General features: G+C 43.5%; 1 protein-coding gene across 2 annotated transcripts in view; it reads right to left on the bottom strand.

Annotated features, from left to right (window-relative positions):
- Positions 1-21,206, bottom strand: part of BMP2K (BMP2 inducible kinase) — a 45,499-nt gene that overhangs the window by 11,873 nt on the left and 12,420 nt on the right. Inside the window, exons 2-15 of one of the 2 annotated variants that reach the window (XM_079305508.1) lie at positions 16,340-16,458; positions 15,891-15,996; positions 15,396-15,538; positions 14,987-15,108; positions 13,927-14,008; positions 13,173-13,305; positions 10,950-11,053; positions 9,477-9,556; positions 8,781-8,941; positions 7,357-7,517; positions 6,592-6,687; positions 5,778-5,959; positions 4,841-4,998; positions 1,754-1,867 (exon numbers count right to left, since the gene is read on the bottom strand). In XM_079305508.1, coding sequence (XP_079161634.1) covers positions 1,754-1,867; positions 4,841-4,998; positions 5,778-5,959; positions 6,592-6,687; positions 7,357-7,517; positions 8,781-8,941; positions 9,477-9,556; positions 10,950-11,053; positions 13,173-13,305; positions 13,927-14,008; positions 14,987-15,108; positions 15,396-15,538; positions 15,891-15,996; positions 16,340-16,458 — 1,761 coding nt within the window. The remainder of the gene's footprint in view (positions 1-1,753; positions 1,868-4,840; positions 4,999-5,777; positions 5,960-6,591; positions 6,688-7,356; positions 7,518-8,780; positions 8,942-9,476; positions 9,557-10,949; positions 11,054-13,172; positions 13,306-13,926; positions 14,009-14,986; positions 15,109-15,395; positions 15,539-15,890; positions 15,997-16,339; positions 16,459-21,206) is intronic. The other variant, XM_079305509.1, reaches the window with a different exon arrangement.

Raw genomic sequence — 21,206 nt, 5'->3', positions numbered from 1 at the left:
AGTTAACACATAAATAGCAATACCTTTCTTGAAATCAAGAAGTATTTACTCTTGTTTAAATGCCAGTTCCAAGTCCACAGGAAAAAAAGACAATTGAAAAACACACGATTTTTTTCCCAGTGCCATAGCTCAGTTCACAACCAGCTCAACATGTCTCAAACAGCCTGGTTTTTCAGCCATGACTGAATTTCAGGGGATATTTGCTCCCCTTAACAGAAGTATCACTACTCATTTATTTTCTTTTAGTAGGTCAAGAATTAAAGCTTGGATTCCAAGTAACAAAAATAAAGCAACTGATACAACACAGTGAGGACAACTGTTACAATCTAAAGTTCTATTATAGCCATCTACAAAACCCAGCAACAATCAACTACACTTCCAGGATTCCAGGTGTGGAAAACAATAAAATATCCTCTAGACACAAGTGTATGAATATTTGTCAGGAGACTGAGTACTTGAAGGTCCCCATCTTAAATGGAGAGTAAACTATTCCTATTCATTTTCCACGTAAATTCAGGCTCACCTATAAGTCAAAGCAACCTCTGGAGTTAAGATGCCAGGAGAACCTTTCCCAACAGCACCTGCAGAGCAAACCCTTCTTCACTTAAATGGCCTTGGCATGGCACTGAACTACTGAACACAAACAAGGGGACAGAAAGCAAACTTGTCCTCAGAGAGCAAAACAAAACCACACACTAAGAACACAGTGCTAGAGCAAGCAGAATGGATTCAGATCTAGGGACAGGAGCAGCCATGGGCACAGAGGGATTTTCACCAAAGGCTTGGCAGAACACAGCAGTGTTACCCTGTCCACCCTCCAGCACATGGAGCATTGGAGTACCAGGGAGCCCTTGGCAGTCCTAGCAGAGCATCTCCAAGACTGCAAGATGTGAAAAGTGAAAGAAAACACAGATACTACCTTAGGCTGACCCCAGCTGATTTATTTTAAGGCACCTTACCTGAGCTTTTGAACTTCCATAACAACACTAGCTACAAGTCATACTAAGGCACCTTTATCACACAAGTACTTGCAAAAAACCCTGAGTGGCTCCAGAAGTGACTGATGTTCCTTTTACCTTCCAACTACCACACAGGCTGTACTTTGCCAAAGGTACCAAAATAAATACTAAAGTGCTGGTCAACCAAATGTTAAAACTGTTGCTTAAGTTGCAGGATGATGCAGTTTCTCACTCAAAGCCCACATAACACATTATTTTTACTTCCATTCAAGGTTAACATAAGCAAAGCTGAACTGAAAAGCAGTAATTAATGCCCACCCTCCCCATGTACAGTAAATGTAAAATGTTTGACTCAACTTGTACCAAAATTGTGCATTAAATGCATAGGAGCTTACTGTCTTCACCTGGCTGGACAGCTGACTACAGAAACAGTGTGAGCCAGAAGCAGGCTACAGGGAAGTAGAAAAATTTGGCCTCAGCAAGGGATTTGCCTTCAGCAAAAGCACTTGTGGTTCTGCCCAGGTGATGCCCACTGCACTGGCCCAGCAGAACCACCCCCTACCCAGTGTGTGCCAAGGCCACACAGGCACCAGGATCTGGGCACACAGGTGGTGTTAAATTGGAGGTAATGAGCACACCACCCATGCATCCCTGCAGCCCATGAGCTGTTGGAGGCAGGGAGCCCTTGGCCATTCTTTGGTCACTCAACTGCTGTGCATACTTCAGCAGATGCACACACCTAGAGGAATGTATGTGTACAGCTATGAGGTAGTCATGTCACAGGTGGAACTTGCCTTGCTGAGAAATGAAAGGAACTGAACCAAAGGGATCTTCAGGAGGACTTGTGTGTGGAGCAGCATGTGGCTCCACATTCTTATCTGAAGATGTTCTCCTGTCCACCAGCCTGTCTGTAAAAAACAAAATGAAACAGAACAAAAAATAAAGTAAAATAAAATAAAAATGGCAGGACTTATACCTATGCAAAGCTATGCACTGTACAGGGTGAGGGAGCAACATCTTCACTGGCAGGGGATTTGACAAAGAAAGGCTTGTAAGAAGCACAGCTCTTGCCTGCACAGCTGCTCTGGGCAGCTCCATCCTACTGCAAGAAGACAGGCAGAGTGCCTGGGAGGCTCTGCAGCCACATCTGTCCCTGCTGGAGCACCAGGGTGATCCCAAGTCTTTGTGCACTGCTAGGAAAGCTGGGCTGGGGAATGTTTCCCAGTGAGAAAGCAGACTCACTCTTTTGGATCCCAATTATGCACAGATCATTAAGTGGTTACAGGAGCCGTTTAAGAAATCTACTTCTTCACAATGCTGTCAGAAATGCAGCATCAGATGGCACTTCTGGCCCATCACTAACTGATGATCACAGCAACACCAACAACAGAGAACCAGCAAGAGCCAGGAGCTCCAATCTGTCATTCTGTGCCACAGCTCCCCACAAAGGTGCTCGGTTCAGAAATGCATCCAATTGCACGTTACCTTGTACTGCAGCCACCATCATTCTACTAGGAAAACACCAAGCATAAGCAATGTATTCTGCCCTAGGAGCTGGATCCCTTTTTACAAGAGAGGTGACTAATCACCCCAGCAATACCCATCACTGCACACACTGACACGAAGCCCCTCAACACAGGAAATCTGATGGCAATGCCAGCCTGACAAATTGTGGCAACATCCTCCTCCTCTAACAAAGGCTCTGTATATTTCCTTAGGTGTTACTGTCATAAATATGTAAGCTTTAAAAGCATTTGCCAGATTTAGAAACATCTTTAATTTATGTATAAAGCATCAGCTCAACAACACAAACTAAGTTTCTGGGAAGAGAAAGAAAGGATTCATGTTTTGAACACTAGTCAGCACCACAAACTTACACACCACTGTGAATTATAAAGTACAGGACAGCAGTTGGCTTTAGTAACAGAAAAACAGAACCACTAATTAAATCTGCATCTGCGATTCTCTTTTCTCTAGATGGCAAAAAAGTTACTTAGTACTCAGCAGCCTTTTTCCCCTCACAGGAGACAGTCTACACCTATACAACCTAACTACATATCTAAGGAAATTACAGTAAGCCTTATGCAGTTAAAGACAATTTTGTAGGTACAAGACCTAACTTTCCAATCTCCTGATCTCTCATTACTCCAGCCAAGGCTCAGAAAGTACTAGTAGACAAGATGAGGTATAATTGTTTCTGCTTTGAGTGCAGCAAAGGCATTAGCACAGGCACTATGCTCACAGGGCCTTTGGTAGCTTGGCATCAAAAGCCAAGTGAGCAGCCTCTGAAGGCTGGGATGTGTACTACATGCACACACAGGCACCAACCACAAGCACTGCCCCCCTGAGAGACACCAGGCAGGAGCTCAGAGCAGCCCTAAGGCAGCCCAGCCACACAGACAGGGCTGCCAGCTAGTGTGCTGCTGGCAGGAACTCAGCTGGGCTATTGCTGCATTTTCTCTCCCTGACTGACTGAAACCCCTCATGCTGGTTACTGCTGCACAGAGCTGTGCTGCTGGGCTTAGCTCACTGTTCAGATACAGCACACCAGTGTGTCACCACACCCAGCTCTCTTGGGCACTGAATCACCTTAAAGAGCTGAGCCCAACATGCACCTTGGTTGTCATCCTCTTTGGGCCTTGCATTGGTTCAAAACCTGTGGCTTAACTAAATCAATCTTGTCCAACTTAGATAAGTACTGCCAGCAGTCCAGCAGTCCCAGATTCTGGAAATGGGTGGTGTTGTGCTGACCTTTGGCACAAACTAACCTGCTCCAGATTCACGAGTGCATTACTCCAAAGGACTAAGGGCCACATCTGGAAGGAGCACGTCTACACACACTCAATTCTACTGCTGAAACAAATCCTTAACTTGGGACTTGGAAGGAATGCTTCATTTCAGCTAGTACATGAGCCATTTTTCCCAGCTACCAGCGAGACATTTGACTGGAAAATGTGTGCAGGCTACATTTCCATCTCAAAAACAGCAGTCTAATTTGATCCCCGCAGGATACAAGGGAAAAGTAACAAGCAGAGTTTCACAAACCCACCCAGTCACTTTCCAAAAGCATTAACAGGTAATGTGCACATCTACTAATAAAATACTCAACTGAAAGCAAAAGTATTTTTTCAGTTACTTGAAATTTAACTTTACTGTACTTTCAACTGCAAGAAACTTGCTGATAGACAGCCAAGAATATACAATCTGTTTTAACATTGTATCATCTTCCAAGTCCCACTAATAAATCTCAACAAAACCAGTTATAGGAAGAGCAACTAACAAGCATGTGTTCAGCAATTAAAAACAGAAAGTAATTCCAAGTAAAAACCATGGAGATAACTGACTTCACGAGGAAAAAGTTTATTCAACTATTGCCATATCAGTACAATAAACCAGCCCTTACATGTAGCCACTCAAAAAGGACAGTACAAAACATTAACATAATGTAGTAGATCAATTTTCTTTCAGGCATTTTCAAAGGACATATCAGACCCACAGAATCTTCTGCTCTGGTGTGCAAGAAAAAAGCTGGAAAGGAATAAGCAAGCAGCCAGAATTCTCTTTGCATCTGACAACATACCTCTGCTGCTGAGAGCATCTTGGCAATGAAGGTGACAGAAGCAGTGTAGAAGAGCTAAGGTACTACCATTTTCTGCAGTAATTGAGCCAGTAACTACCAGTTTCAGCCGGTGAGTTCCTATTGCACATGTTCTCAGAAAGGAAAAGGAAAGAAGACAGGCCCAACTGTGCCCTCAAATGCTCAGAAAGAATGTTCTGTACACAGCCTGCACGGTCCTTGGACAGGCAGCTGTTGGAACTGCTGAGCAGCCACAGAGCCCTCACTTACTGGGAAGCAAAGTAAGCCTTCAAGCGTCCCTTACTTGATCTCAGCAGGTCAAACTCTCTGTCCAGCAGCTCCTCCTCTGTCAACTTGGAAAAATTGTCCTCTCCAAAAGGGTTCCAACCTGACATATCAGGTGGGTTACTGATGTTCTGCTTCGGGTAACTGGCAATCGCTTCAGCATCAGGAATACCGGACCTGGAGAGCCAGTTCAAGGAAGCAAATGAAGAGAAACACAGCAGGATTGGTAATCAGGGTCAAAATCTGAGACATGCTTCATAATGCCAAGTCCTACACACAACCCTAAGAGCTCAGCCCAAAGAATCCAAAGGCCAATTTAAAAGAAGCCTAACAGGAACCTATACAATTATATAACCTGGTTTCTAACATCAGTGAAACTGGACAACTCTGTAGGTTTTTTTTATTTTTACACCAGAAAGGAAGGGGATTTTCATTACACACACTGTTGTCCACAAGAATTAATGCAAGAGTCATCATTTATTACCATTTATTAAGCAAAGGCAGGTCCCAGGACCATGCTTAGGTGTACAGTCACGTTACATATTCAGGTCACATCTCTGAGCACAGCAGCTGGCAGCCCTAGCACATCAAGGCCAACTACAAAGCTGCTCTTAACAGGGTGTTTGAAACCCCTTTCAGAGGCACATAACCTCATTCAACACAGGCTACTGGCCATCCCAGGCCAAGCAGTTAGCAGTCAGTTCCTGGACTAAGTCCATGAACAAGAAATACTGGAAGATAGATACTTTAAGAAATTGTACCAGGCTCATCTGTTAAAATGTCTCACTTTGCTTCCCAAAATATCCTTTACCACTGAACACCCACTGTCCAACTGCTCTAAGTCATCTCTTACCACCAAAGCAATTAACTTCCGAGAAAAGGATTGGCAGTGCTAACCACAAGTAGCAATGTAAGGCAGGAGTAACCCCCAGGCTCAGCTGAGCCCCAGTTCTCACCTGTTTGTAGGGTAGGGAGGATCTGCCGCCGTTCCCCCACGCACTGGGAGTGACCTGGGGTAGGAGATTAAGGCTGGTGCAAAGTCTTGAGGAGAAGTGATATATTCAGGGGACTGCAGCTGCTGTGCCCGCTGCTGAGCCAGCACCTGCTGCTGCAGCAGAGCCTGCTGGTACTGCTGCACCTGGGGACATCAGAGCAGGGTTACCAGAGCACTCCTGCAGCCAAACACACCCCCCAGCACCCTCCAGAACACAGGGCACAGAGAAACCGCTCCAGCAGGTCAGTGCAACTGCTCCTCTTTTCCAGCATATCATGTTTGTCACCATCACAACCCGAATACACGCTGCCCCAGCACTGCTAGTCGTGTTGTCATCATACTGGCAGCCTTACATCTCAATACAAGACTTCAGCACCATTTCTCCTGATCTTTAAAGAACAGGCTATGCCAGTTAGCTCTCCTGCTTGTCAAGAGAGAACTGGACATCACTGTCTTCAGCCACTTTGTCCAGTAACATCTATCTGCTGCTGTGGCTGGTACTGCACACATGATCCAAGTGTATTTCAAACGAGCACAGACCTTCTTATGAAACTTGGGACAGATCCCAAGCTGTTACTAATACCCAAGTGCAATTCCAGACAAGCTAGTTTGGATTAACTTCCTACCATCTACATATTATTTTAGATGCCAAACTGCACACTATTTAGTATGTCCACAGCTCAGTACAACTAGCCAGGAACTTCTCTTACTGCACCTACACTAGAGATTTACAAGCACAGGCCATATTTTAAGACTGTACCATCTCTGTGACATACCATGGCAGGATACTGTGATTGGGCAGGCTGCTGCTGGTACACAGATTGCAGCAACAGCTGCTGCTGGACCATCTGCTGGTGCACTGCTTGGTGATACTGGAAAGACAAAAAAGAGCTTTAAAAAGTAATGATCCCCCCTCAGAAATAAGCAGGTACTTTAATTAATGCTTCTTCTGACTATCACATCTATGACTTCACAGCATTTTTCAATTAAAACATCATATACTCAAGAACCACCCTGCAATCCAGTCACCACATTTCAATCACTCTGCTAGGAAGCTTTTTCCTTCCCCTACTCCCCAGCCAATTCTTGACAAAAAAAAACCAAAAAAAACCAACCAAAAAAATCCCAAAAAATCCAAACAAAAAACAAACAAAAAAACCCCAACTACAACAAAAAAAAAATTAGACTACATATTCAGCACTGGTGCAAGTACAACTATCTACTGCAAACACAACAATCACTCCTAACATTTATCCTGAGCTCCTTTACACATGGGTAAAGCCTTTACGTCACACAGTGGTGATGCAAAGCAAGATGGAATTCAGGGTCAAACTGCAAGAACACAGCACAAGGCAAGCAAATTTCTAGGACAAGCATTCCAGGGCCAATGAAAGGACAAAGCAACAGCAAGAAGGGACAGGAGCTCTTTCGGCTGGACAAGTCCAGGCAGCAAGAGCAGAAGTGCTGAAGTGGCACATGACTCCAAGGGTTATTAAGATAGTGAATGAGCCCCAGACACGTGTCTATGAGAACTGCTGTACCTGCTGGATATAAGCTTCCTGCATGGCGGGCTGGTGCTGCAGGTGGTGCAGCTGCTGCAGTCTCCAGTCTCCCTGCTGCAGCTGCTGGAGGACCCTGTGCTGCTGTGGGGTGGCCCCCTGGGACTGTGAGATGTCTTGTCCGGTCCCTGGTCGCGTGGCTCCTGTGACAGAAACACTACTGGCATCCAACTCCTCAGCTTCAGCCAGAGCTCTCCCTCCAGCTGACACTGTCAACTTCTCTTCCCCTTCTGGCAACCAGGACACCTGCTAGATACCAAGCTGACTTCTTTGGAAGTAATTCCAGGCTTGCAAATGAACCATTTCTATGTGCAAGATGCTGTGGAGCTTGCTCTGGTCTCATGATGGCAAGCTGCCTTCCAGACTTGTGCTTTACTAACACATTACACACTGCAGGATCTCAAACCCCTACCTCAAAGCATATAGCTTTGTATGCACTCAACACAGATGTATTTTGAACTTTTTTTCCCCCTAAGAAAACTGTTAGCTCACCCATCAAACGCCCTTAATCAGAACAGCTGATTACTTTTGCCATTCAATTGCTTTTGCACCTTTTAAGAGATGGGTGCTACCATAAATTTCTGTCTTGCACCAGGTGTTTTATATTCTGAAGTGCCCACGAACGATCCGTTCCTTGTCATAACAGAAAAAGGATGGACATTATAGGGATCCCACCTAGCAAAAAGAACTTACACCTGGGACACCAACATTATCAGTGATTAAGATTTTTCCAATACCATCCCTCAAACTACTCTTTCTTTTCTGCAGCAGACACATAACAGCACAAAACACAATGAGGAAGTGGGCTAGGTATAAATGTCAACTATTTAAGTGAATGTTTGTCAGAGCCATAGCTCCCTCTGAAGGAGAAAAGAACAGGGATTTTTCTAAATCCCATTTCACTCGCCTGAGTCTCCCCTAATTCCTCCTGCACCCACAGTGCCGTGTGGAATGAATCTGTCAGTCATGAGAGAAGTGATACGGTTCCAGCTTACGAATGCCCCCAAAATATGGGTGCTATGACTTCTTGAGGCACAGGAGAATATTTTTCCTACTAAGAAAAACAACCCAGCTTGATATGGAAGGGCTCTGTACTTTTTGTGACTTATTCACAAGTCAAAACAAGCGTGAACTTCTGTCTGCAGTGGGCAAGTTCATTCAAAAAACACTGTTAAGCACAAGGAAAAAAATACTTTCACTTCTCAAACTGCATTCAATTTTTGTGGCAGCTCAAATTTACAACTCACACATTTGGAGTCTTCCAGAAATGAAGATCTGGTTTTTGGTATATAAAAAAAATAAGGCTGATAAAACTGAGTTTTAAACGTTATCTCTAATAGAGCAAGAAGAAGAAGAGAGGCACAATTGTTTCTTTATTTTGGTCCATCCTTAAGACTGTAAGTTACCTTTCTGCCCACGATTAGCAAACTCCCCAGGAACCTGTACTTTGACAGGAGTTGCTGAGCTCTGGATCGCCAGCACACTGGTAGGGGCAGTGCTCGAATTGGCCTTTGGTCTTTGTCGCGGTGCAATTGAAGTTTCTGTTGGTCCAACAGCATCTGTTATTCTGAAAGGGCAATTTTTCCCATGTAAGATGCTTGATGAAAAGACAGCTATTTCTACTTCAGATTTGACACAGTACATCTCATAATAGCTGAGTTATGTCTTAATCATGTGCTGCTCTACTCCTGCACTGCATGTAAGGATCTTAAAATTTGCTTCCTAAAACTCCAGCCCTGTGCTTGAGTCCACAACTCTACAATTAGAAACAGGAACACTGTTCATGTGAACAAGAAATAAGAGAAAGGAAAACATTATGTGTTAGGTCAAATTATTTCTACTTCTACTTATTTCTTATGGTTTCTGTTTCTCCTTTTTTGCGAACACAAACGTCATCATCTCTCCCCAGATTCTCATTATATTGAAAAAAGCAAAGGAGTGGAATCCAAAAAGACCTGAAGCTCTCAGAAATACAGTTTATCTAATAACTTCTACTGAGGTAGTATTTAATGTATTAACAAGCATATGAAAGCAGATTTACATAAACACGTAGCTGAACAACATTTAGAGAAAGAAAATGTAAAATCATATCCTCTGCTCACCTTGCTTTTATTTGGCTTTTTCTAGCAGCTGCCTCACTAGCTGTCATGGGTTCAGGAAGACTTGAAGGGACAGGAGAATTCTTGGGGAAAACAAATTTGAATAAATTAAAAAACCAAAATCCTGAAAGAAAAAAATTCATTACATATTGAAGAGGAATACTTGGATTCAAGACCTGCACATTACAAGGCTTCATGCAGAACTTAGCTGTAGATGAAAAAAGTTTAACTTAACAGCATCTCTATATCCTTTCAACACGTTGCAGAAGTGAAACAGAACCTGACTGGTCCAACTTTTGTCAACTGCTTCACTTCATTTACACTGCCAGCTATCAACAATAAGGTACAACCTGTTCTCCAAGCACTTCTGTGTGACTGCACACACACTAACTTCAGCCCCAAGCTCTAAAGCAAAGCCCAGTCTTTGGAGTAGACTGTTTTTAGCACATTCCACTCTTCCACCAGAACAAAATTCCAGAAAACCATGCAGCACAAAAGCTTTGATGAGCTTTTACCTTATCCCCGCCTCAGTCACATTCCTGAATGAACCCCACATCACCTAGACTGTTTTACAAGGAATATGGCAGTTTGGGGCAAAGGAGGAAATCCATCACCTCTAATGACAAATGCACATAATGAATGCAAATCTAAATCAAGTCACAAATAATACAGACAGCTCATTATCCAGTACTTCAAGACTCCCTGGTTTTAGTCTGCGTTTCCAAAAGGCAACACTCAAATTTACTGAGAACCTCCTTCTACAATGAAAAAGGTAAAAAGGAATTCAAAGGGATCTCAGAAAATTCACTTGCCTGTCTCTGAAGACAGAGATTACTGTAACAGATAGCTGTTGCAAATTCAATGTTGAGATGAATTTTTCCTGATACTTGTCTTGAGAACCACTTGATAATGCTCAGCATTAGCTAAAGGTGCCCAAATTCCATTGCAATGCAGATGTAATTAGATCTGTGAAGCAAGTGATCTTGGAGCCCAAGCTCACACTGCCATGGAGCAAGGGCAGGAAGGCAGGCTGACTCAAGGACTGCTCTGTTTGCTTTCCAACTCACTGGAGTCCTTCCAATGGACTAACACAACTGCTGAGGAAGCCTAAGTCAAGGGTTTATCCAGAGCAAACACGTGTGTTTGACACTCCATTTACAATATGAACCCTTCTATTGTCACCAAGGTTAATATCTGCACATTTGTATTGACTGCATTGAGAGATTACTAATGGTAAACTCCTGAGCCAGGCATTGATATGGCATCAACAGAGTCCACAAAGCTGTGCCCAGAAAATGAACAACATATTTTGTTTATAGACAGCTCATAGTAAGTGTACACAACATCAGCCTGACATGTTCTCTGCTCTGTGCTGCATTTAAGAACCAGGCAAATGACAGAATTGACATGATCTCTCCACTCATCTGACACCTACGTAACATACTGAAAACACAGAAGGGAGTCAGGAGTACTTACATTAATATTAGACACTGGGCACTCCTTTTTGGCAATTTTAAAGGCAAAGTAAGATACTTGAAAGATATCAGGTCTCTGCTCTTGATCTGGCTCAAGCATATATCCTGCAAAAAATTGATAAGACTTATCACTGCTAGATCACAGAAAGCCTCTTGAGACACTATGCTACCATCAAGGAAAAAATCCAGCAGTTCCACCAAATCAGCTTACCACCCCAGGAGTCATTTGCACTCATCTTGGGTTTGGGGAATTCTTTAAAAAATACTTTTTGACAAGTCAAATAGCTTATAGGGTCAAAACCAATTGCCAAACATGTATGCTGCTTCATACACTGACACACAGCTGTGCAAAAGGGAGCTAAACTCAAGTAGGAATTGGTAACTGCAAAAAGAACAACAAACTCACCACACTAACATTTTACAGGATTAATACAAAATTCAATGTTGCTACAATGAGATTGACAGGTCTTACTAAATCATGCTAAGGCTTCTGTCTGTAGGTTTCATTGATTATGAACAACTTTGCACATAAAAAAATACAGTTGCATGAATAAAAGGACCTTTACCTGACAAGACACACAATTCCTGATGTTCCCTCCCAAACATTTGTTTGCCAAATTAAAAGATATGGTGTTTTTCCAAGAAATCAAAGTTACTTCATTGTCTCTCCAATATAGCATAGTACGCATAATCAGGCAATCTTGCCTAGATAACCAGAGAACCTAAATAAACAATAAAATACACTTTCTAGAAACACCTAAGCCTCTAAGAAAATGTTCTGCTATGAAGCAAATGGACATACAATGAAAATATCACTTCTCACTTTTGATGAGCAAAGTGAACTACACTTGCACAAATACTCAGCAGAACAGCCAACCTTAGACTTGATTTTACAACAAATCGTCCATAGTTGACAAAATATCAGACAGATGCTAGAGTTTTTTGCACAAAGCCATTATTTCATGTCCTGCACAGCTCACTGCAGGTTTAATTTTTAACAGACTTTACAAAATAACGGATTCCAGCACTCAGTTGCAGCACCTTGACATGGAAGGAGAATATGTACTGAAGTGACTCCTGCTACTTGATTCTGAAATGCTAAATTAGTGGTGGGGCATGTTCAGCTTGTTCCTCCCCAGCCCTTGCCTTGTAAAAGGGCAGAGATGAAGTCCCAGACCCTAAAATACTTTGCATGACCAAGCGCAGCTTTTTATGACTTTCACTACAAATTGAAAGAAGGGAAGTTTACAGAAGGACATTCTGCCTCACCCACATATATTCCATGCCAATATTGCTCCTCTTGGCACAGCCATTCATTGAATTAAAAAATCTGCATTCATACCTAGGAGAAAGGATTAAAACCCATACTCTTCTTAGAAAAAAAAAAAAAAGAGCAACACTGTGACAGAGAAAAGTATCTAAGTCATTTGAAAATTCATCTCATTTTGTCAGTACTGGCAGAAGGCAAGTGCTTACTATCCTAACTGCTGTTTCTCAATTATAAATGTGCACTCAAAGTGGTTTGGATTTGGTACTGCCTATTCTATGAAACCATAAACTAGGTGGCCAACACATCCATAACTGAAAGTTGTAAGAACTCCTACTCAAACCTTCTGAATTTTTCATATGCTGTCCGTCTTACTCTTTCAAGTGAGCCTACGCCAGACTGAAGACAAAAACAATACCGATGATTACTGTCAATATTAGCTCCCACATCTCTGTGTCTGGGTAATAGATGAATCACAAGTGTCAGAGTTGCTTCTTGTCCAAAATTTTCCTTCACACTTTGAGCTTACAAACTTCTGCAGAGCTCATGTCTGACACTTGGGGTTCCACAAAATTTTCCAGGCTTTTGTTCCAGTATAAATCATGCAACCAGTATTACAATTGTCCCCAGCGCAAATAATCTCAGCACACTGAGCTAAAGCTGCACTTCAAAGTTACCTGAACACAACTGTCCAACCGAGACAGAAAATACTGTCAACAGACGGACACGGTACAGAAAACACACACTTAAGAGCAAAAGGTATCAGTAAGTAAGGCTAAGTAATTAATGGAAGCACTCTCTGCATTCAGGCCATGCCCTTGTGATTTATGGACAGCCCTGAGTCCCAGAGGGAGAGCCAAGCGTGCTGAGCTCTAAGGAGGCAGAGGGGAGCTGGCAGGTGCCTGTGGCCGGCCCCCGCCGTGCCGGGCGGGCTCGGGAGCCGCTCAGTGCACGTACTTATCAGGCCGTGAACGCCGTGCGAGAAGCGCGAGCCGTCCGGGATGGTGAAGCTGCCGTCGCAGATGGCAACCTGGCTCTCTCCAAAGGGCAGCGAGAAGAAGCACAGCTTGTACAGCAAGCAGCCCAGGGCCTGGAACAGAAACATCCCTGTGAGGGGAGCGGAGCAGGCCCTTGCCACCGCAGGGCAGCACTCGCAACACGCTGCACCTGCCTGCAGCGGGCTGCACGCGCCGATGGCACCAGCTGACAGACCCAAAGCAGCTCTGACAACACTTGCTCTTCCGCTGATTCCGGCAGCGGAGCAACTACAAAATCGGAGCACACCAAGAGCTGCGTTCTCCGGGTCGCATCACCCACAGATAGCACTATTCTCCGCACTCCATTTCGTACTTTCTTCTTCTCTGCACATCAACTAATAAAAATACCTTTCTTGATCGTGCTGGCAACAGCTTTCCATAAGAAATCATTGGGACTACCAAGCAGAAACTAGAGCCAACATAAGAAGAGATGTTTTAAATCACATCCCCTTTCCTTTAAATTAAAAAAAAAAAAAAAAAAAAAAAAATCAAACATGGGACTCATTTTAGTTACAAAAATGGTAACTACCTAAGATATCTCTACTGTTCCATGTTTTATATCTGCCCCATGTATTTAGCTTTTCAATAATTAATTATTCAGTCAGTCAATGCTGGTTTTAATGCCCTCTTCCTTAACCTGTCCCATGTACCATACTATCCATTTTTTTTCTTACCCAGATATCTGCCTTGGTAGTAATTGGCTTTCCTCCATACAGATTGATCATCTCAGGAGCTCTGTATGATAGTGTAGTGTACCTAGCAACATAAAACAGAGAGGACATCACTAAAACTCTTGCCTCAGAAGTGAGAGGGTGTTTTCCCAATCTGCCATGCACACAACAATCACACAAGTTTCAGAAATGTGCCTGGAATTATCTTGCATGATCCAAGTCATTCCTGCATTTGCAGCATCATAAATAATATCTGGAGCAGCAATATAAACTGTCATACACAAGAGGAAGTATGAAGTCGGGTAAAATTTGCTTTTAGTGTCATTCTCCCAAGGCACAGACTCTTCCAGACTGACTGTCGTGGGGGGAGTAACTGCTGAGTCCCACAAGGGCTCTCCCTGTGCCACCGAAACATACAGAATGCAGATTTTAAAACTAACATCCCAAAACCACTGCTGAACTGGTAGCTCAAATACTTCATAGCTGTACAAAGTCTGTATCACTTAACAACTTGAAATCAAGCAGCCTGTCTTTTCCTCTCTGCAGTAGTTAGCCCAGAAGGGCAAAACCAACGTAATACATGTTTTCAAGAGTGTGTCTAAGGTAAGGTGAAATATTTTTCTGATCAGCATTAGGAGAATGGACAAGGACCATACTCGATAAAGGATACTCTACCTAAATCCAGTGCAGTGCTTATTTACATCACTTTGTGATATCTTAGCAAGCACTTGCTTAGCAGCATTAAAACAGCACAAATTAAAATTACCCAACTCCTAAAATGGCCAGGAGCCAGACATATATTTTTGAATAATTTACTTTCCCAAGAGCATGCCTTTCTCCAACAGTTTTATTTTTAAGAATCTGTTTTGAAAAACCATCTGTGAATAAACGGAGGAAATCTTACCAAGTAGTTCCAGTCATTTACTATATTTACGTAAAAATTAATTCAAGATCAGCCATTAATTTCAATTCATTAGTGACACATGCACACCACACTACAATACATGGAGTTTCCTGGGAGTACAGTCATTGCTTATGACAGATTGCCTAAAAATAAACTTACTTTTTAATTTCTTCTTCAACCATATTAACACCATCTTTTTGAGGGTTCAGGTATTTGTTAGTGGCGCTGCCAAAATCACAGAGGACGTAGTTCCCGTTATCATTTAACAATAAATTCTCCACCTTGCAAGAAAACCAACACACAAAATGTAGGTTAATATAAAAGCATTACCTTGCAGGTTAAGTGTTACTCCCTGTTCTCACACAAACAGGAAGTTTTCTGAAAAATCAACTGCTAAATTTGGTTTTAACAGTAAATGACGTCCTATGGTTAATGCCTGTCTACAGCTCCACCAACAGCAGGCTCCCAGCTAGAAACCTGTGTTGCCTAGAAGCCTCTCCTATATCCTCAATCCTTTTCAAGCAGATCACTGCTTTTAGGCTGTATTCTCTTACAGTGAGGGTCATACCTTCAGATCCCGGTGAACTATAGGTGTTTTGCACTGATGTAACCGGGCAACAGCTTCACAGGTGTCACAAAATATTCTCATGACTTCTGACTCAGTAAAGCCTGTCTGCAGGCGCTGGTTCATCTGGTTCACAACTTGCCCAGCTAAAGAAACAGGACAAAATTCTTTCAAGTCATTTCTATCAGCTACAGAGGTAAAGACCTAGTTATATGCTTTAATTCCACAAATACAATGCTGTCGACAGTTATTGTATTTGAACAAAGCAAACCTAGTTTTCTAACTGCACACTCTTGTATCACCCTAAACAGAAAAATCATTAGCTCAAATGAAAACAATCCAGACCCTGTGGCTGAAACATGTTTGAAACCAACTGCTGCAGACACAAATTCCAGCTGTGACACGTGTTAACCTCTTATAGTAAGGGAAGAGTTTGAAGTGAAATCACAGGCGATAGTACAAACAATTTCCAGTGTAAACCTAGGCAATGACTGTTACCTCGACAGTACTCCATGAGGATGAGCACCTCCCACACGTTATCACTTAGTGAGTTGACAGCACAGTCCAAATAGCTCACAATGTTCTTGTGCCCAGATAACTCTTTCTGAAAAAGAAAATGCACATTACACTTCAGTAGAGAGAGGATGAAGAGCAATTTTCAGTTGCCAGTGCAGCACTGGAAAAAATCCCTTTTGCTTCGGAACCAGATTACAGACCAAACAGAATATACACATTTGATTTGAGGTATCAAATACATACTTGAATAATTCCTTCAGAAACGAATCATACACCAACCCCAAACCCTAAAGATGAGTTTCTGTAAGTACTGGTGGAGAATCAGGACCAGAGGATCAAAAGCAGGAAGTGTCTAGAGACCCTGGCCAGGCCTTTGGTGTGTGTGGATGACCAAGTGACATGCTCTCCAGCCCCAGCCCAGGCCTCCTTACCATGATGGTGATTTCTCTCTTGCAGACGTTGAGGTCTGGCACGTTATTCACGCACATTCTCTTGAGCGCGCAGCGCGTCCCGCTGGGGGTGCGCACCAGGAACACCGTGGAGAAGCCACCTGGAGAGCAAGAGGGCAAAGCAAACAGCTGCTGAGCTCCTGGCTGTTCCTCTGGCCAACAGCACTGAGGATGAGCAGCAAACACTGTGTGCTATGTCACTGAGCAGCCAGTAACAAACACCGCAGCAGTTCAGCATTCCTTACCTCAACCCATTTCTCTCCAAACAAGTATTCGTGACAAAAGCATGGAAGCCTTACTATTTTCTTACAACATTACATGTTAAAAATGCGTTTTCACAATCAAAGGAATTCATAAAGCACAAAACAACCTAAATATTGATATATCAACCCTAAAGTGCTCAGAGTGATTCAAAAACCTGAATCAAGTGAATGAGAATTAATTCCCTAAACCGACATTTTAGTATATAAAAATTAAAATATTTAGACAGTCTTGAGACTCTGAAGAAGTCATGTGACTTTTCAGGTTAGCCCCAGACAGCACAAGCAGCCAGCTGTAGAGAATGGCTTTTATTTCAACCACACTGAATGTGCAGAGCAGAATTAAGCATTCTCTTACAACAACTCCCACCAGGAACATTCTCAGTCCTACAGTGGCATGAACTGGGAACCACACAGTCAAGCCCATTTCCCAGTGTGGGGTTTTTTTTCTCTCTTCACTGGTAGAGAAGAATCAAGGAGGAAGGAAATACATAAGTGAAACAACCAAGCACACAGAAAGTACTTCCCATACTCAGGAAAACAAAGTGAAACCAACACTGTGCTGGTTTTGCTGCCTCCTGTTAGTCCTGCCAGCAGCACCTCAAGGCTCTCATGCACAGCTTCCCACAGCTACAGGAAATCCACCTCACAGGAGAGCTCACGTAAATCCCAGCTGCCCTTAACTGCTGTGTGACCCAAAGCCAACAAGTGTCACAGGAACTCTGTGCCAGGGCAGGAGCTCCAGTACACCATCAGGACACAAGGGTGCAAACTAAAACCATTAACTACTCGGATAATCAGGCAGCCAATTGAAATGCACACATTGTATGGTACCCAGCAGCATCTGCAAGCTGGATTTATTAAGTATAATGGTCCTCATTTGATGCAAGCCTCGTGCTTGAGCAAACAAGCACATAATCACTGCCACTCAAGAAGCTAAGTTTCATTAAAGAATTTTTCTTTAAGATTAAGTATTTATTATTTTTTAACTTAATTCTCATGTAGTCAAATGACATGTTAGGCTGTGAAAGCAGAATTACTGCCAAGTTTAATCTAACAGCCTCACCCCAGGTTACAAAGGCTTTCCTAAAAATTCACAGAACACCCACTCTTAACAGCTCAAGTTGCTAACACTGAACTCCAGCTGGGACTGAAACAATCCAAGAGGGCTCCAGCTTGGGAGATTCTGCCAGAGTGATGTGGAGACCTTCGTTAGCCGAAGGGTTTTTGTACTAGCTTCACAATACAAGTACCTGGTTTTTTAAACACCAATATTAGACCAAAAAGACAAAGCAATAGCCAGATAAAGCAAAGGACTCGTGCTTAGAAGGTAATAATCACTTGCTGACTTGAAATTCTGTCTGAGTAGCAGGAAGACAAAGCTGCAGGTTTCCAGTTCCCCCGACACGTGTTGTGCTGCAGCCGAGCAGACAGGACTGGGCAGGAACCATCAGGGGAACCATCAGCCCCGAAATGCTGAGCCGAGCGCTGCTCCCGGCACTGGGTGGCGACACCGGCCCGCCGCCGAAGCTGGGGCGAAAAGCAGCGCTGGTCCCGCCGGGCCAAGGAGCAGAGCCCGACCTCCAGCGGTTCCGTCAGTGAACAGCAGCGCTATACAAACCCTTTCCCCGAGAGCCAGGCGGCAGGCACCGCTGAGCAGCACCCGACCGGAGGGATGAGCCGTCCTGCCAGCAGTCCTCACCGCTCCCCTCGCTGCGCTCTCCAACTCAGCTGCTGTCTGCCGTCCAACACAAAAAGGAGCTTCATCTCTTTCACTCTGCCATTCCCACCCTAGTCACTCGAAGTTTAAATCCCCCGAAGGACAGCCACGTTGCACTTCTCCCTGGAATGCTTAGGAAGAAGCCTCTCTACAGCACCTACAGTTATATAAACCAACAGGTACTTAGAAGAATTAAACTCCTTAAAAAGCCCACACACCTTTCTTACCTTCCTTTCCTTCTACTGCCTTTCTGTCACCTTAACTATGCACTTTTGGGATCTTATTATCAACTAACCAGCAAAGATTTGGGCTTTTTGCTGTGCTGTTTTGTTTGTTTTTAATGAAATTCTACATCAGTCACATGTGTTTCGTTTTTTCCTACTTGTATTTAAGGTCAACCTTAACTAATTTCACAGGCCTCAATATGCCATTTACACTTTATCATGTTACATTCCTGAAACTCAAACCAGGAAACAGTGGAGCTGTCAGAATTCTAAGTACCCTATTTGCTTACTCAGGTAGAACAAAATAAGGCTGAAAAATCTTCCAGCAACTTTACCATCTTTCAGACTGTCAAGTGCCATTTTGTGGAGACAGCCTAGAATAATATTAACAAACATATTCTGAATAAAGTTACACATGTATATAGTGACAATACCTTTTTTTAAAGCCATACAGATTGTTTTGAAACATACAGAAGCACCAAATGCTGCTTCTCCAAGTAGTGAATTCCTTGACTATTTATTCAAATCTGAAACAAACAGTACAAAACTTGTGGCACAAAAGAATTTTACCACTACAGTAACACACAGCAGCCACTAATCACATCTGTAAAAGCTGAACCAGAAATGGCAGCTACTACACTATAAATGGTTCCTTACAAATCCACTAAAACTTGGCCCTTTTGGAGAGGTCACTGAGTTTTTAACATCCATTTCCATTCAGACAAAAATACTCCAAAATATGCTTTGATTAAGGTAATGATTATCTAAAAGCACATTTTCAGATATAGTATTTAGATCTGGTTTTTCTGCACATTTCAAAACCTGAAATTAATGATGAAACAATGTGTAAACCAACAGATCATAGTTACTCTCATGTGCCCATGCAATGTGAACAATTAGGTATTTAGGAACCTCCTCAACAACTCAATACAATCTTGGATTCAGGAGGACAATTTTTGAAGACACAAAATACCAGAGCTGGTAACTTACTCTGAGAATCACTTGATCCCTGGGCCTCTTGCACAAGCCTGCTTCCTGTTAATTCCAGACCTTCCAGATCAGGATGATGTGCAGCCAGAGATGACCCACTCCAGGAGTGACCTGCCTCCCAGAACAGCATAGCCTTCCAAGCACTGTGCACTGGAGAGAACCACTCCATGGACTACGAAACCACAAAATACAAAGTAAGGCCAGTTCAAGCACAAATGCCTTCAAACAGGCTCCCAGCAATATGAACAAATTAGACCTTACTTCAAGTCCATAATGAGAGCAGTAAGACTTTATCAAATGCTTTAAGCATCTTTCTACCAGTGGGGGACAAAACACAAAAACTCCCAAAATAAACAACAACAACAAAAAAAAAAATCACCCCAAACAACACTCCCATCCCAACTCTGACCTCCTCAGCTGAAGTGGTACTCAGACACTAAAGAAAGCAGTGTCCAAAAGCAAAGGGAACGAAGAAGCAGCTCCACCAAGTCCTTTCCAGTGCATTGCATGCCTGGGAAGATGCCACAGAGGAGCTGCCCCCTTGCCCAGCCAAGCCCCAAGCCAGGTGTGTGCTCACTGCTCACCAGCAATGGAGAGCAGTGATGGTGTTCCTGCTGAATGCAGGCAGCCACCACATGTACACGTGCACCTTTCTGTACTTTCACACCTGTGGTTTTCTGTGCATGCACATGGGCATTTTTAGTGGAGCTGACCACACGAGCCTCAGCCATGAGCACTGAACACCAGGCTCTGAGACACAGCTCCACCTGGAATTACATCTGACAGATGCTGCTCCCAAGCTCAAGCCCTCAGCATTCCCAAACCAAGAACAGAAAGAGATCCCTACTTCTCACATGCTCCATTTCTGCACACACATTTCAGAGTTCAGTACTTGTCCACTTTATTTTAAGCACGCAGACAGTGCATTCCAAGGGCCATAGAAGCGCTCCCTTTCCCACTGCCCACACAAATTCCCACCGTGTAACAAGCTGCCTATCAGGGCTGGTTTAGACAAGCAGCACTGTTTTTCTCAAATTGGCATCCGCTCCTACGGCAGCCCTGGGAAAACAGCAGCTGTGAATCACATCCCAGCAGGACACCACGGGCAGCCACGGCAGGCAGGTCTGCCACACACCCTACCCTCCTGCTCATGGCACTGTTACCCTGCCACAGGCATGGATGTTTGGATTCCACTTCTCCCAGCATCAGGTGCAGGCCAACCTCACCCAAAAGCTCTGACAGAAGCACAGAGACTGTCTGGGAGATCCAAGACATTTTAAGTTTCTGAGCCAGATGGGAAAGCTGAATTAAGGTCTGCTATGGACTTCTGTGAAAAGCTTCTGTATTTATTCACACCCGTGCACCAGACATGTCCAAGGGCCAAACGAGGTACTTCAGAGTTGGCCTAGTGAACAGCCAAAGCAACAGAGCTCTGTGTCCTGCAGCTCAGTCCATCACCATCCCACCCGCTCCTCTGTGTCCAGGTGACTTGCTAGCTGTGTTTGACTGCTGCTTCCATGGCACCTCCTGCCTGACAGCCTGGGCTACTTGGCTGCTAGAGAAACAAAAAACACCCATTTCCTCAAGCAGATTAATTCCCTGACACACTTGCAATTCCCGCAGTAAGTTTAAGGAAGATCAAAGGAGACTGACTA

The sequence above is a fragment of the Erithacus rubecula genome, assembly GCF_903797595.1.
Source record: "Erithacus rubecula genome assembly, chromosome: 5".
Classification (NCBI taxonomy): domain Eukaryota; kingdom Metazoa; phylum Chordata; class Aves; order Passeriformes; family Muscicapidae; genus Erithacus; species Erithacus rubecula.
Note: the sequence above shows the minus strand (reverse complement) of the source record. Positions and strands in the feature narration are given on the sequence as shown.